The 14,223-nt window shown below is 40.9% G+C and overlaps 1 protein-coding gene across 3 annotated transcripts in view; it reads left to right on the top strand.

The window, feature by feature from the left end:
* The first annotated feature begins 1,127 nt into the window (after positions 1–1,127).
* The window catches only part of ANO3 (anoctamin 3), a 403,981-nt gene continuing 390,885 nt past the window's right edge, over positions 1,128–14,223 (top strand). For 2 of the 3 annotated variants that reach the window (XM_073347804.1, XM_073347803.1), the window contains exon 1: positions 7,690–7,957. In XM_073347804.1, the coding sequence (XP_073203905.1) occupies positions 7,804–7,957 (154 nt within the window). In that variant the 5' untranslated portion in view covers positions 7,690–7,803. Of the gene's footprint in view, positions 1,160–7,689; positions 7,958–14,223 lie in introns of those variants that run through there. The other variant, XM_073347809.1, reaches the window with a different exon arrangement.

The following is a 14,223-nucleotide window of genomic DNA, read 5'->3' as shown; positions in this document are numbered from 1 at the left end:
GAAAGCCATTGGACAAAACTGTAAACCCTGTAGTGCCAGGTGGAGAGAGAGAGAGAGAGAGAGAGAGAGAGAGAGAGAGAGAGAGTGGTGGGTTGCAATAAAAAACAAAATGCAGCTAGTTGGTCACTTTACTAAAAAGTCTGGGAACCACTGATTTAAATTTCTGCCAGCTTTTCCCCAGGATGTTGGGGGATAGATAAATCATATTCCCTGCCTCTACCTGTCCTGCTCCTTTTGCCAACATGAATCTCCAACCTTATACAGAGTCCTCTGTGGAGTCTGAGGCCAGAGGATGGTGCTGCTGAGGCAACTGACTTCCACCAACCCGTTTTGTATGGGATAGGTAGGATCGAGGGGAGTTCCCATCTGCAATGCTGCATTTTGGCTTAAAAGATATTAACCAGTGTTTTAAGTTAACTGTCTCTCAAACGGAGAACCAGAAATGAGAATTCAAGGAAAATATCCATGGATGGGCATCATTGAGACGATTTGAGAAGTTTTAAAGTGTGGTTGGCAATGGCAATCTACACTCAGCAACTAGTGTGATTCAGCAATAATATATTAGAATTATCAGTGCTCACAGTAACAGTCACTGTTCCTGTACTTTTGGGGAATGGCTTCAGTGGAAAATTGGAAATTTTTTTTATCCTCTAACTCTTTTTAGGTTTGCATAAGTCCAACTGGTAACTAGAAATTCAGGCTCTTAGTACCTAGAGCTCATACAGTTTGTTAATGTTCTATGAAAATTCTCTGGCTTGGTGTATAACCTCGTAGAACTATGATACAGTAATCTGAATTAAATCAAACCTGAGTGCTCACAAGAATTAAAATGTATTGACTAGTCTTAGAGTATCTACTATACGTGGATTGCTATTGCCAATGAATGAATTGCTATTGATTGAGTACCTTGCTGGAGTCAGAGGACCAGATTCCAAGGTCAGTTATATCTGAATCAGTCCATGTAACACTGTTGGCTTTAGTAAATTGACACTGGTGTAACTGAGATCTGAATCTGGCACATTTCTTTCTCTCTCTCACGAAACTCAATGTGTTCTGCTCCAAGAAATTTTCAGGCTTCATTTTTTCCCCTGACATTTACGTTTATGTTTACAGATCTGGATTCACTAGGTGTACATATACTGCTGACCTGGAGATTAAGGTAATTTTTTAACTGGAATGTATTCATTTTCATTATGGTAGTCTAAGCATTGACTAGTTAGTTATCTCCAGGAAAAGGTCCATCAATTGCTTTTCAATTTTAGGTCACAGATAATTTAAGAGGTTTTTTTTTTTTAAGGAAGCTTTCTCAGGAGACACTTATTACTATGTACAGTACAAGTGTTGCTTTTTTTTTATTCAGATGTGCATAAACCCTACAATCTGGGAAAAAATGCATAAGAAATGTCTTGTAGTCTGGGACTCAGGAGACTTTCTGTCAATTCCTGGCTCAGCCATAGATTTTCTGAGTTACACTGGACAAGTCACTTAATCCTTCTCTTGCTTCCCCATCTCTAAAGTGGAAGTAATAATGCTCCCCATCCCACATGCATGGTGTGAGGTTATATGTGTTTAATTGATGCTGTGGTGGTGGAGTCATAGAATGATCCCCACAGGCCAAAATATAGCCAGAGAATCACTGTATCTTGATCTCTTCTACTGATGATAAGAGGGGCTATGTCTTTTTACTACATAAAAGGTTCTTTCTGACTTGATAAATAGTAATAAATATGAGGTGAAAATTCTAGTCAAGCAAGGCAATTTGTAGTGTTCATAAGTGTTAGCAGGTCAAAATAAATTCTAGGGGGAGTCTAATCTTAACTTGACCTGCTAACATGTGAACACTACAAGGTGGCTTGCCAACACTTGGGTTTTACCTCGTGTTAGTTTAACATGTATTAGCTAACACGTGCTAAAACTCACTTTTTTCCTAGTGAAGACAAGACATAACACAAATGAAACCACAGTCAAACTGTCCTGCGGTAGAGCATGGGTACCAAACTCAGGCAGACTGTTAGGAAACAGGGCACAAACCCCAGACTGGTTGAGTTCATTGGAGATTTCACCAACCAATATCAAGTGTAAACTGCTCAGGCACTGTAACAGCCTTAACATGGTTAAAATCAAGATACTCCTTTTGCCTTTGGAAAACCTTCCAGTGCAATGTTACATTTCTTCCCAATAAAATCGACGTGTGGTGCTGTCACTTTTTTATCACTAACAGCTGATTGTTTGTAGCTAAGCCTCATTCTTATGAACAACCAAATAATCTTTTATGCTAAAAGAGAAGTTGTGTAATATTTATTAGAGTTTGGGGAAGGAGTTTTTTGGTGTGTGTGTCGGGGGTGGGGTGGGGGGGGGAAATAGTTGGCTTTTTTCAAATTTTGGCTTAAAATTACATTCCTGAGAGACAATCTGGGTGATAAAAGTAACATTTCTATTCTACTTAATTCAGCCTGCTCTAGGTGATTTCACTGTGTGTATTAATATAGCAGTTGGACATCTATATATAGAAGCATGTTTACAGGTTGGATTGCCATAAATTATTTTTAGAAAATCTATTTACATAACTAGGAAGTATAAAGATCAAATAGCCCTGAGATTGTTGACATATGGTTTGTCAAATCTGCCTGCTATGAGTGGAATTTCCCAAACTTCTTTTCCTGTTACGGATGCTAAACTTAGATTGTGAGGGAGCATGGCATTCTTAAGTGTGATGCTTGGTTACTTATTTGTGCAGTCCCCAAAGTGGGCCAATATTGCTTAAGTTTTAATTGAGTAAGAATTTTTTGTAGCAAACAAACATAGTAAATGGGTGAGCAATTCTCCATCGGGTCTGCTAGATAGAGCAGGTTAGGTGGGGGCTTACCAGTTAGTACTAATTGGTAAGATGTTGTAAGATATGGCAGGTTTATTCTTCAGTATTGCTGCTATGAAAGCTGTTTGTGAAACATACTTTGCAGTGTGCGGTTCATCAAAAACATTCTTTAGACTAATTTAATTAGTTTCTTGATGTTTTTTCTATTGATTTTAGAAGAGCTTGAAAGTGACAAAGTATAGATAGTTGGAATTAATTTCTAACTTGTTCCTGTGTTTAGTCAGCAGGAAAGTCCGTGTTTCCTATGAGCAATTTATGGAAGTCAATGAGCTGTTTTTTGTAATGAAAATCAACTATTTTTGTGGGGTTTTTAAACCTATATGGATGACTCTTCAGTCAGTGTACAAACAATAACACCAATTGTGCTTACAGAGTGTAAATATTTTGGAGTTTTCAACCAAACTTGCTGTTTCAAAGTAATATCTCTAGGGCCTCTTTTGTCAGTTAAAGTTGAGCTATGGATTCCATGTGGCTTAGTGTAACCTCTGACCATATGAAGCTGTCTCTAATGGAGCTAGATCCTGCATTCCTCTTGAGGGATGTGTGCCTTCCATTCCCACTGGAATCAGTTGTGTATGAGTGTGATCAGCATCTAAGGGAGTGCTCTGCATTTTGCAAAATTATTGAGTTTGCCTGACACTTATGCATGCCTGATTGCACTGCAATTTCCAGGTGGCAATCATGTTGCTTATATCAAATTAAATTTTGGCTAATTAGTCTGGGAGAGAAGGAGTAAAACCTTAACATGATACATAATTTCTGCAGTATGGAAAGGGTGAAAAGCTGGCTTACATTTCTGGAAACTGCTACATCCTTGCTTTGTGTGGGAGAGAATTATAAGAATTTGTTTCAGTATCTTTTTAAGTATCGAAGTTAGGTTGACTGGTCTAATTCCCTGGGTCCCATTTGCTCCCCTTTTTCAAAGTTGTTTACCCATCTCCAGCCCTCTGGGATCTCACCCATTTATGAATTCTCAAAGATAATAGCTCTGAGTTCCAAGATTGCTTCAGCTAGTTCCTTAAGTATCCTAGGATTACTTTAATCAGGCCCTACAGACTTGAATGATATTCGATGTATTTTTGTTTTTTGTGTTTTTCTTTTTAAAGCCCTGGCTCTTGGAGTCATTGACTATATGAGACTTTCTTTTTTTCTGGTTTTAAAAGTTTTTTGTCATCATGAGTGAGAACCTTAAAATTGTGAATGTTAAAGACTCCAATACTTAAATCTCATGACTTGTAGGGCTTTACTTTATGATTTTGGGTCACGTGGGGTTGGCTGTATTGAAAGAGGAGGAAGACTACTGAGGAAGAAAAGTAAGAGCTCACAGAGTTGGCTGGGGGTTGAGCTGCTGCCTAGCTAGCTCAGCTCTGCAAGATCAAAAAGTTGAAGTGCTGAACTTTACAGTTCTCTGTTTACATTAACAGCAGCTGACCCCCACTGGAATTTGCGGCCTCTTAGATCTGCCCATGCTTTAATTACGATTAATGAAAACATGGATTATTGTACATCATTATTAGGAAAGTGCTGTTCCATAGAATAAAAGATTTGCTGGTTAAAAATATAATGCCTAATTCTTTACAATGTGCTGTCATCTCTCTGAATCTCTATGAAAGTCCCACCTAGACCAGCATAGTTAACTGGTATTTTAGCATCTGAACAGATATTAAATAGCATATAGAGAATAGAACAGTGAGCTGGAGATTTGGTATTCTCTAGCATGCTGAAGAACAGTAAAAATGATCTTCTTTAAAAAAAGAAAAGAAAAAGGAGAACTTTTCTAACTGAAAGGAAACATCCTGCAAGTGACTAAACAGCTGGAGACCTTTAAAAGCTTAATATGCTCTAGGGTTTGGTTCTATGTTCGATATTGTACAATAGTAGTGGGGGAAATTTTGACAACAATGTACAGTGCAATGTAATAGCATTTATCGTGTAAACTCACTTATGTGAAGGTCTTAGACCCCTGAATCCTTCAGATAAACAAGGTTTTTGGATGGGAATATGAACTACTGAGAAATGTTAAGAGAGTCTGAGATACCCATCCGTAATGCGATGATAGGAGTAAAGGTCAGTCATAGCTACAAAGCTTTAAATACTGCAAGTCAGGCAAGGAATTGTTCCTCCACTGCTCCATTGGACGTGCGCATTGTCAACTAGAGTAGTTGCTTTTTTTGAGGGAGGAAGGGGTGTTTTTTTGTTTCAGTTTTGCTTTCTTCAGAAATAGCAGGATACCAGACCTAAAAGAACAATGGTATGATCCAGTATGAAAGATTCTATACTTTATATTCTGTGAATGGGAATATGATAGGTAACTTGAAAAGGGCCATATCATGGGGTTCTAGCATGCCCCCAGCTTTGCCTAGGAGTCAGTTTCATAGGAGCCGTGTTTATTGGAGTGTTCTCTATTCCACTCCTCTGAACACAACTGGCCTCACCCCTAATCCAGCCAACATTTTCATCCAGGGTGAAATACCTTATTAATATGTAATCCTAGGCTACTTCTGCTAACAACCATGGTACAACCATAGTGTATGCAACTAAAGCAGGAATTTCGGCTAACCAGGGTTCTGTTAATGCTGGATATAGTATAAAATGGGTTCCACTGATAGCTTTCTTTACACTTATCCAAATGCTATTAGGCCTGGTCTAAACTAGAAAATTAAGTCAGTTTAACAGTGTTGGTCAGAGGTGTAGAAAATCCACATCACTGAACAGCGTTGTTAAGCCAACCTAAGGCCCTGTGTAGACAGCGCTAGGTTGTTAGAAGAATTCTTCTGTTGACCTAACTACCCTTCCAGAGGTGGATTACATACACCGATAGAAGAACCACTCTCTTTGGTGTAAGTAGTGTCTACACTAAAGTGCTACAATTGAATAGCTGTGCTGCTGTGTAGCGTTTTAAGTGTAGACAGGCCCTTAGTGTATTTTTTCAGTTGCTTTTGTCATACAGAACTGTGTAGCAGTCATATAACCATTTCTAAAGTTTCAGGAAAGGTTCTGAATCAAACTGAAGCAAATGGCAGTTATGCTTCTTACACAGGGCTGAATGTGATCCTTCTGCCCCCAGTATATTTAAATAATAATGGAGCCAAAAGAGAATTGCTATCCAAATATAGAAAAGTATTTGTATTTTTGGCCTTCTTGAGAGCTGCTCCTAGTGTTTGATATTCAGATAGTTTTTCATGTGCGGTGAGATTGTCAAGGCCAGCTATGCCCCTCTGCCTCACTCAGGTGGATCAAAGAGATCACCATGCAGCTGCAAATCACCTGCATAGAATTCCCCTGGCACAGAGAACTACCTAGGGATGCTGCTGCCAGGTCTGGCACAATTGCATCCCTCCTAGGTACAGGGTGTGGCAGAGCTCCATTCTGCTCCACTTGTCCTCCACTGGCTTAGAATTGATTTTTATTAAGAACTCCATCAATGGTGTAACTTAAAGTTGCCTGGGCCAAGTGGAGCTCTGAACAGGAGAGGGTCTGCCCCAAAGTTTGTCATGACTAAGTCATTTATATAACCTTCAGAGTCTTGTGTATGTCTGTTGATTTTCAGGGTTTCTTTGCACCTCTCTATTGATTTGCAAGGTTTCTTCCACTTGTTATGTGTGAAACAGAAGTAACAAGAAGGATGTCCAGTAAAAATTATACATAATTAACAGATGCCAGTTCACAATAGCCCCTTTATCTTGCAAGGAAATGGCATGTCTCTTACCATAATCCCTGAGTGACACTGTTTATTTACATAATAAACAGTCTATACTTCATCATTTGTTTCATTCTGTTTATTTTTCTGTCGGGGACTCTGAAATAGCAAGCCCTCTGCCATCCATGCTGCTATTGGTCTGTACAGCACCATCATACAGAGACAAAGCAGCCTTCTCCCTCTTTCTCCTTTAAAAGCGAACATGCCCAATCACAAGTCCCTGAGATGTCTGTGTAGTTGTGTAATTTCCCACCATCGCCAGTGGGTGCCTCTCTTGGTACTCCTTATTTGGAACCTGAAATGGGACAGAGGTTGAGTAAAACAGGGAGAACACAAACAGATTGTAGTTGATGTGCTGAGCTTTTTAAAGGTTTTATTTAGGAGCAGGGAGGAGAAAATATAATGATAAATGTAGTTTATCTAGCTCCCTTAAATAATGAAACATTTTATTTGCCTCTTGTTATTACGGTTGGATCCCAGTTTATAGCCTAGCTGCTAAACTGCTAATGATTAACATTTCTTGCTCTATTTACTCTATGTTAGAACTAAGACTACATTTCTCACTTTGCTCAAAGAATGACTTTGCCTTTGTACACAGTTATCTTGCTGAAAACACTTGGACAAAGGACTGAGTATTGTAACCCAAGGAACATCATTGTGGCATAACTAACTTCCACATTTCAACTGCCAGCTCCCAGCTGATGAGCTGCCATGTGAAATATACTTATTTTCATTGGTAGTGTTTAGCCCCTCCCAGCTGGACCTGTGTGTAATGAGATGTGAATTAGAGCTGTTAAAACAAAGTTGAGACCAGTTCTTAGCAGACATACAGATGTCTCCACTTATCCTGTTTATTTCTGTAGCAGCTACAAAGAAATGCTATAATTCTGCTGTCACTCTAAATAGAGGGGAACTTCTTAAAGGAATAACTTTTTATCCTCATGGAGAGCTAAATAACTCAGAAAATGTTTCAGAGCTGGCACACAATTTACTGGATATAGTAGGTCTCAGTTTTTGAAAAGTGGATTTTTAGTTTTACAATATTAGGATTTCTAGAAACATTGATAGTTTTTTTTTTTTTTTTTGCCTTTCTCCCCAAATTTTTAAACTTGCAACTTCAAGGAAGTTGAATTCAGGTTTTTTGGGTTTTTTTTTTTTGCAGGGGGCGAGGGGATTGTGTCTAAATTACTGTTTTTAAATTGAGAGCTTTAACTGAGATTATTTTGCAATGTCAACTGTGGTAGTTGAACTGGATAATCTTTCTCCAGAAGACACTGAGAGTGAAAATGATGCCAAGTCAGTTTTTAGTAAAGCCAAATCCAATGAACTACATGCTGATTGCTACAGTCTTAAACTTCACTCCTCACATTCTGCACCTGCTGGTAAGCTTCAGTTTTATTGATTTCCCCCCACCCCTTCCCCCTAAGGCTGTATTTATTTATGCATGTAATATGTGGAATGAACTAGAATACCTAATGAAGAATAATTTTTCATAGGGTCTTGTAACAGCAGGTATGAATCTGAGTTCTTGTTTTAGTTAATATGTGTTGCTGTCAGGTGTACTTGGAAAAGAGGGTAGATCAGGTGCTAATTGTTTAAAAAATTAGGGGCTAGATTTCTTGTGTCACCTAAGAGCTGACATATAGAGGCTGTAGTTGAGAGAAGGAGGGGGAAAAGTGGCAGTCACCTTTGCATCACCTGGAATATGGGCTGCTGCAGGGAATGAAACAGCCTTGATATAAGACAATAGCCTTTCCTGGGCTGTTTATGGGCTGTGCTGCAGTCCAGAATCTCCTTAGCACCAAGAGCTATGACTACTTGCCTGTCTTTTCCCAGCAAATCTCCACCATAGCAGAACTTTCACGGGAAGATACACAGTGGTTCTACATTGCTCCTGGGCATGGGGAAATTCTCTCCTTACCCATTCTGGCTCATTGTATGCTGCCTGAGAAGTATATAGAGTTGGAATAGATCCTACGAAATGTGAACAAAATTATCATCATGAGTTTGAAATTTTCATTTCCTTGAAAATTCATTTGGTTGTGCCAAAATACCGCTTTATAAACTACCACTAACACATTCAAGGCTGTATCTGTAATTAGATCTGTTGAAACATCTCCCCATGCCCTTTAATACCTTCCAATTTATTCAAACTACTCTCATCTAAGACTTACATTTAAATACGCTGCCTTCCTGTGGGCTACAGCACAGTTTTCATTGTGTATTTTACCTCATGTGACTCACTGGGAATGCCTCCACTGGATTATGTTTCCACCTGCTCTGTAATCACTAGTAGCACAGAAAACAAACTAGTTAAGCATATAGCAGCTGAATATGGAGATGCTTCAATAGCAGTGAACATGGAGATGCTTTATCTTGTGGGGGGCAATCCCAACTGGATAGTGTAATTTTGACTTCACAAAAGCAGGTGAATAAGTAAACCAGGCTGTCACTAAAAGTATTTTCTTAGTAATGAACCTCCTGGAAGTTTGTGTAATTATCACTTTAAACATTATAATTTTAATAAACATTGTCACATACAATAGCCAGAATTAGCACAATATGAATAAATGTAAAGTGATGTTACTTAATCCCTTGCAAGCAAACTGATTTGATTGCTCCAAATTTGTGTCATGTCCTTAATAATAGTTATTACCTAATTATTTCATTTTCAGTCTATGCAAATATCAGTAAGGCCTAAATCTTGAAAAGACATATGCATGTGCTTAACTCTACAAATAGCGGTAGTCCCTTTGACTTCAGTGGGACTATTTGGGTGTGTAAATTTAAACACACACACAAGACTCTGCAGGATTGGAATCCAGTGTTCATTTCTTGCACTAGGCAATTTTACATCACATTATTTTTAAGTGTGCAATATCATAATGGAATAGCATAAAAGATTAACATATGATGCAGGAGACCAGTTATAGTGAAGCAGTTAACACAATTGCTGTCATAGGACAAAGGAGGGTTAGTAGGTTACAAATTGTTGTAATGAGCCATTGATTTTTGGTGTCTAGCAGTTGTGATTTAAGTTCCCAGGCTCATCTTTCAAAGCTGTTGTGCAGGTTCCTTTAATAACAGGGACTGTGAGGTTAGGTAAAGAGTGATCACTTTGTGAAAAGTATTTGCCCACGGTGATAAGGTGTTTTTTTCTTGTCTTATCACTTTCCAGTATGAATTCACTTGAAAGCATAGTGATTGTTCGGTTTTACCCACATAGCTGTTTGTGTAATGCCCATGGATCTTGAAAGGTGTGTTGGAGTTGTGATATTGATCATTATAGCAGTGGGGATATGTCTGTGGGTTTTGCATCTGTTCAGGAAGGGTTTGGTGCTGTTTTGAGTTGGTGGGTCCTGGTCTGTGGAGTAGGGTTGCCAACTGTCTAATCACACAAACACAAACACCTTTGCCCTGCCCTGCCTCTTCTCCAAGGCCCCGCCCCACTCACTCCATCCTCCCTCCTTCCATCGCTCGCTCTCCTCCACCCTCACTTACTTTCACCAGGCTGGGGCCAGGGGTTGGGGTTGGGGGCTCTGGGAGGTAAGGCTGGGGCAGAGGTTTGGGGTGCAGGATGGGATGCGGGGTGCTGGATCTGGGAGGGGGCTAGGGCAGGAGGTTGGGGTGCAGGGCGGGGTGTGGGCTGGGGGAGGCGGTGAGGGGTGCAGGCTCTGGCGGGGCGGCGCTTACCTCCGTTGGCTCCTGGGCAGTGGTGCAGCAGGGCTAATGCAGACTTCTTGCTTGCCCTGGCTCCACGTCGCTCCCGGAAGCGGAGAGCACATCTCTGCAGCCCCAGGGCGGGAGAAGGGGCTGCTGCATGCTGCCCCTCTCTGCATTTCCTGGCCAATGGGAGCTACGGAGTTAGCGCTTGGGGTGGGGGCAGCACACAGAGACCCCCTGCTCCCCACAGGGACGTGCCAGCCGCTTCCGGGAGTGGTGTGGAGCTAGGGCAGGCAGGGAGCTTTCCTTAGCCCTGTTGTGCTCACAGACTTTTAGCAGCCAAAATTACTGATTTTATTCGTGTAGCGATATTTCTGTATAAATTAGTTATGCATGAGTTCCCAGTCATTAAAAGTAGGAAATAACTTTAGCAACTGTGCAGTCCTTGTTGACAAACCCTGTCATTTCAAGGATGACCTTTGTGCCTGGTTGGAAAAGTCAGTAAGTGCTGCTATTTATCTTGGGGACCAACATTGCTACAACAACTCAACTTATCAGTAACTTTTTATTTTTATTTTTGAAGAGTGGTGACTTTAATGCAATTAAAATCTCAAAAAGTCTTAGCCTTTTAAAATTACTTTGTTTTGATATTTATTTTACCAATATTTCCAAGAAAACCTTCTGTTATGAATGTTATCATAAGTTGGCTGAGGTCTGAATGAAACACTCTTTTAACAAAACAAAAAAAAACTTTGGCTTCCACTATATTGTTTCCCAAGAAAAATTTACACACACTCAGCAATGGCCATTGATAAAAATAGATCTATTTTGGCTACAGTAAAATAACAGATCTGTTTTCTTAACACACAGACTATTTCCAGGCAGCCCAGATTCATACTCTGATGCAAAGTATCAAAATCCTGACAGGGACAATCTTTTAGCATAATGCCAAATTTCCCAGATATGTACAGTAAATAACCTGAAAATCTTTATATCTGGGGAAAACACAATTGGACTTCAATCTTGCATTTGGATCTGCTAATGCTGACCTCTGTACTCACACAGGTTTCAGAGTAACAGTCATGTTAGTCTATATTCGCAAAAAGAAAAGGAGTACTTGTGGCACCTTAGAGACTAACCAATTTATTTGAGCATAAGCTTTCGTGAGCTACAGCTCACTTCATCGGATGCATACTGTGAAAAGTGTAGAAGATCTTTTTATATACACACAAAGCATGAAAAAATACCTCCTCCCACCCCACTCTCCTGCTGGTAACAGCTTATCTAAAGTGACCACTCTCCTTACAATGTGTATGATAATCAAGGTGGGCCATTTCCAGCACAAATCCAGGGTTTAACAAGAACGTCTGGGGAAGGGGGTAGGAAAAAACAAGGGGAAATAGGTTACCTTGCATAATGACTTAGCCACTCCCAGTCTCTATTCAAGCCTAAGTTAATTGTATCCAATTTGCAAATGAATTCCAATTCAACAGTTTCTTGCTGGAGTCTGGATTTGAAGTTTTTTTGTTGTAATATCACAACTTTCATGTCTGTAATCACGTGACCAGAGAGATTGAAGTGTTCTCCGACTGGTTTATGAATGTTATAATTCTTGACATCTGATTTGCGTCCATTTATTCTTTTACGTAGAGACTGTCCAGTTTGCCCAATGTACATGGCAGAGGGGCATTGCTGGCACATGATGGCATATATCACATTGGTGGATGTGCAGGTGAACGAGCCTCTGATAGTGTGGCTGATGTTATTAGGCCCTGTGATGGTGTCCCCTGAATAGATATGTGGGCACAGTTGGCAACGGGCTTTGTTGCAAGGATAGGTTCCTGGGTTAGTGGTTCTGTTGTGTGGTGTGTGGTTGCTGGTGAGTATTTGCTTCAGGTTGGGGGGCTGTCTGTAGGCAAGGACTGGCCTGTCTCCCAAGATTTGTGAGAGTGTTGGATCATCCTTCAGGATAGGTTGTAGATCCTTAATAATGCATTGGAGGGGTTTTAGTTGGGGGCTGAAGGTGACGGCTAGTGGCGTTCTGTTATTTTCTTTGTTCGGCCTGTCCTGTAGTAGGAGACTTCTGGGAACTCTTCTGGCTCTATCAATCTGTTTCTTCACTTCCACAGGTGGGTATTGTAGTTGTAAGAATGCTTGATAGAGATCTTGTAGGTATTTGTCTCTGTCTGAGGGGTTGGAGCAAATGCGGTTGTATCGCAGAGCTTGGCTGTAGACGATGGATCGTGTGGTGTGGTCAGGGTGAAAGCTGGAGGCATGTAGGTAGGAATAGCAGTCAGTAGGTTTCCGGTATAGGGTGGTGTTTATGTGACCATCGTTTATTAGCACTGTAGTGTCCAGGAAGTGGATCTCTTGGGTGGACTGGACTAGGCTGAAGTTGATAGTGGGATGGAAATTGTTGAAATTATGGTGGAATTCCTCAAGGGCTTCTTTTCCATGGGTCCAGATGATGAAGACGTCATCAATATAGCGCAAATAGAGTAGGGGCGTTAGGGGACGAGAGCTGAGGAAGCGGTGTTCTAAGTCAGCCATAAAAATGTTGGCATACTGTGGGGCCATGCGGGTACCCATAGCAGTGCCGCTGATCTGAAGGTATACATTGTCCCCAAATGTAAAATAGTTCTGGGTAAGGACAAAGTCACAAAGTTCAGCCACCAGGTTAGCCGTGACATTATCAGGGATAGTGTTCTTGACGGCTTGTGTGGAATGTTGGTGTAGAGGGCTTCTACATCCATAGCGGCCAGGATGGTGTTATCAGGAAGATCACCGATGGATTGTAGTTTCCTCAGGAAGTCAGTGGTGTCTCGAAGGTAGCTGGGAGTGCTGGTAGCATAGGGCCTGAGGAGGGAGTCTACATAGCCAGACAATCCTGCTGTCAGGGTGCCAATGCCTGAGATGATGGGGCGCCCAGGATTTCCAGGTTTATGGATCTTGGGTAGTAGATAGAATATCCCAGGTCGGGGTTCCAGGGGTGTGTCTGTGCGGATTTGATCTTGTGCTTTTTCAGGGAGTTTCTTGAGCAAATGCTGTAGTTTCTTTTGGTAACTCTCAGTGGGATCAGAGGGTAATTGCTTGTAGAAAGTGGTGTTGGAGAGCTGCCGAGCAGCCTCTTGTTCATATTCCGACCTATTCATGATGACAACAGCACCTCCTTTGTCAGCCTTTTTGATTATGATGTCAGAATTGTTTCTGAGGCTGTGGATGACATTGTGTTCTGCACGGCTGAGGTTGTGGGGCAAGTGATGCTGCTTTTCCACAATTTCAGCCCGTGCACGTCGGCGGAAGCACTCTATGTAGAAGTCCAGTCTGCTTCGACCTTCAGGAGGAGTCCACCTAGAATCCTTTTTTTTTTTTTTGTAGTGTTGGTAGGGAGGTCTCTGTGGATTAGTATGTTGTTCAGAGGTATGTTGGAAATATTCCTTGAGTCGGAGACGTCAAAAATAGGATTCGAGGTCACCACAGAACTGTATCATGTTCATGGGGGTGGAGGGGCAGAAGGAGAGGCCCCGAGATAGGACAGCTGCTTCTGCTGGGCTGAGAGTATAGTTGGATAGGTTAACAATATTGCTGGGTGGGTTGAGGGAACCATTGCTGTGGCCCCTTGTGGCATGTAGTAGTTTAGAAAGTTTAGTGTCCTTTTTCTTTTGTAGAGAAGCAAAGTGTGTGTTGTAAATAGCTTGTCTAGTTTTAGTAAAGACCAGTCACGAGGAAGTTTGTGTGGAAGGTTGGTTTTTTATGAGAGTATCCATTTTTGAGAGCTCATTCTTAATCTTTCCCTGTTTGCTGTAGAGGATATTGATCAGGTGATTCCGCAGTTTCTTTGAGAGCGTGTGGCACAAGCTGTCAGCATAGTCTGTGTGGTATGTAGATTGTAATGGATTTGTTACCTTCAGTCCTTTTGGTACGATGTCCATCTGTTTGCATTTGGAAAGGAAGATGATGTCTGTCTGCATCTGTACAAGTTTTT

This window comes from Lepidochelys kempii, chromosome 6 (assembly GCF_965140265.1).
Source record: "Lepidochelys kempii isolate rLepKem1 chromosome 6, rLepKem1.hap2, whole genome shotgun sequence".
In the NCBI taxonomy this organism is placed as follows: Eukaryota; Metazoa; Chordata; order Testudines; family Cheloniidae; genus Lepidochelys; species Lepidochelys kempii.
Note: the sequence above shows the minus strand (reverse complement) of the source record. Positions and strands in the feature narration are given on the sequence as shown.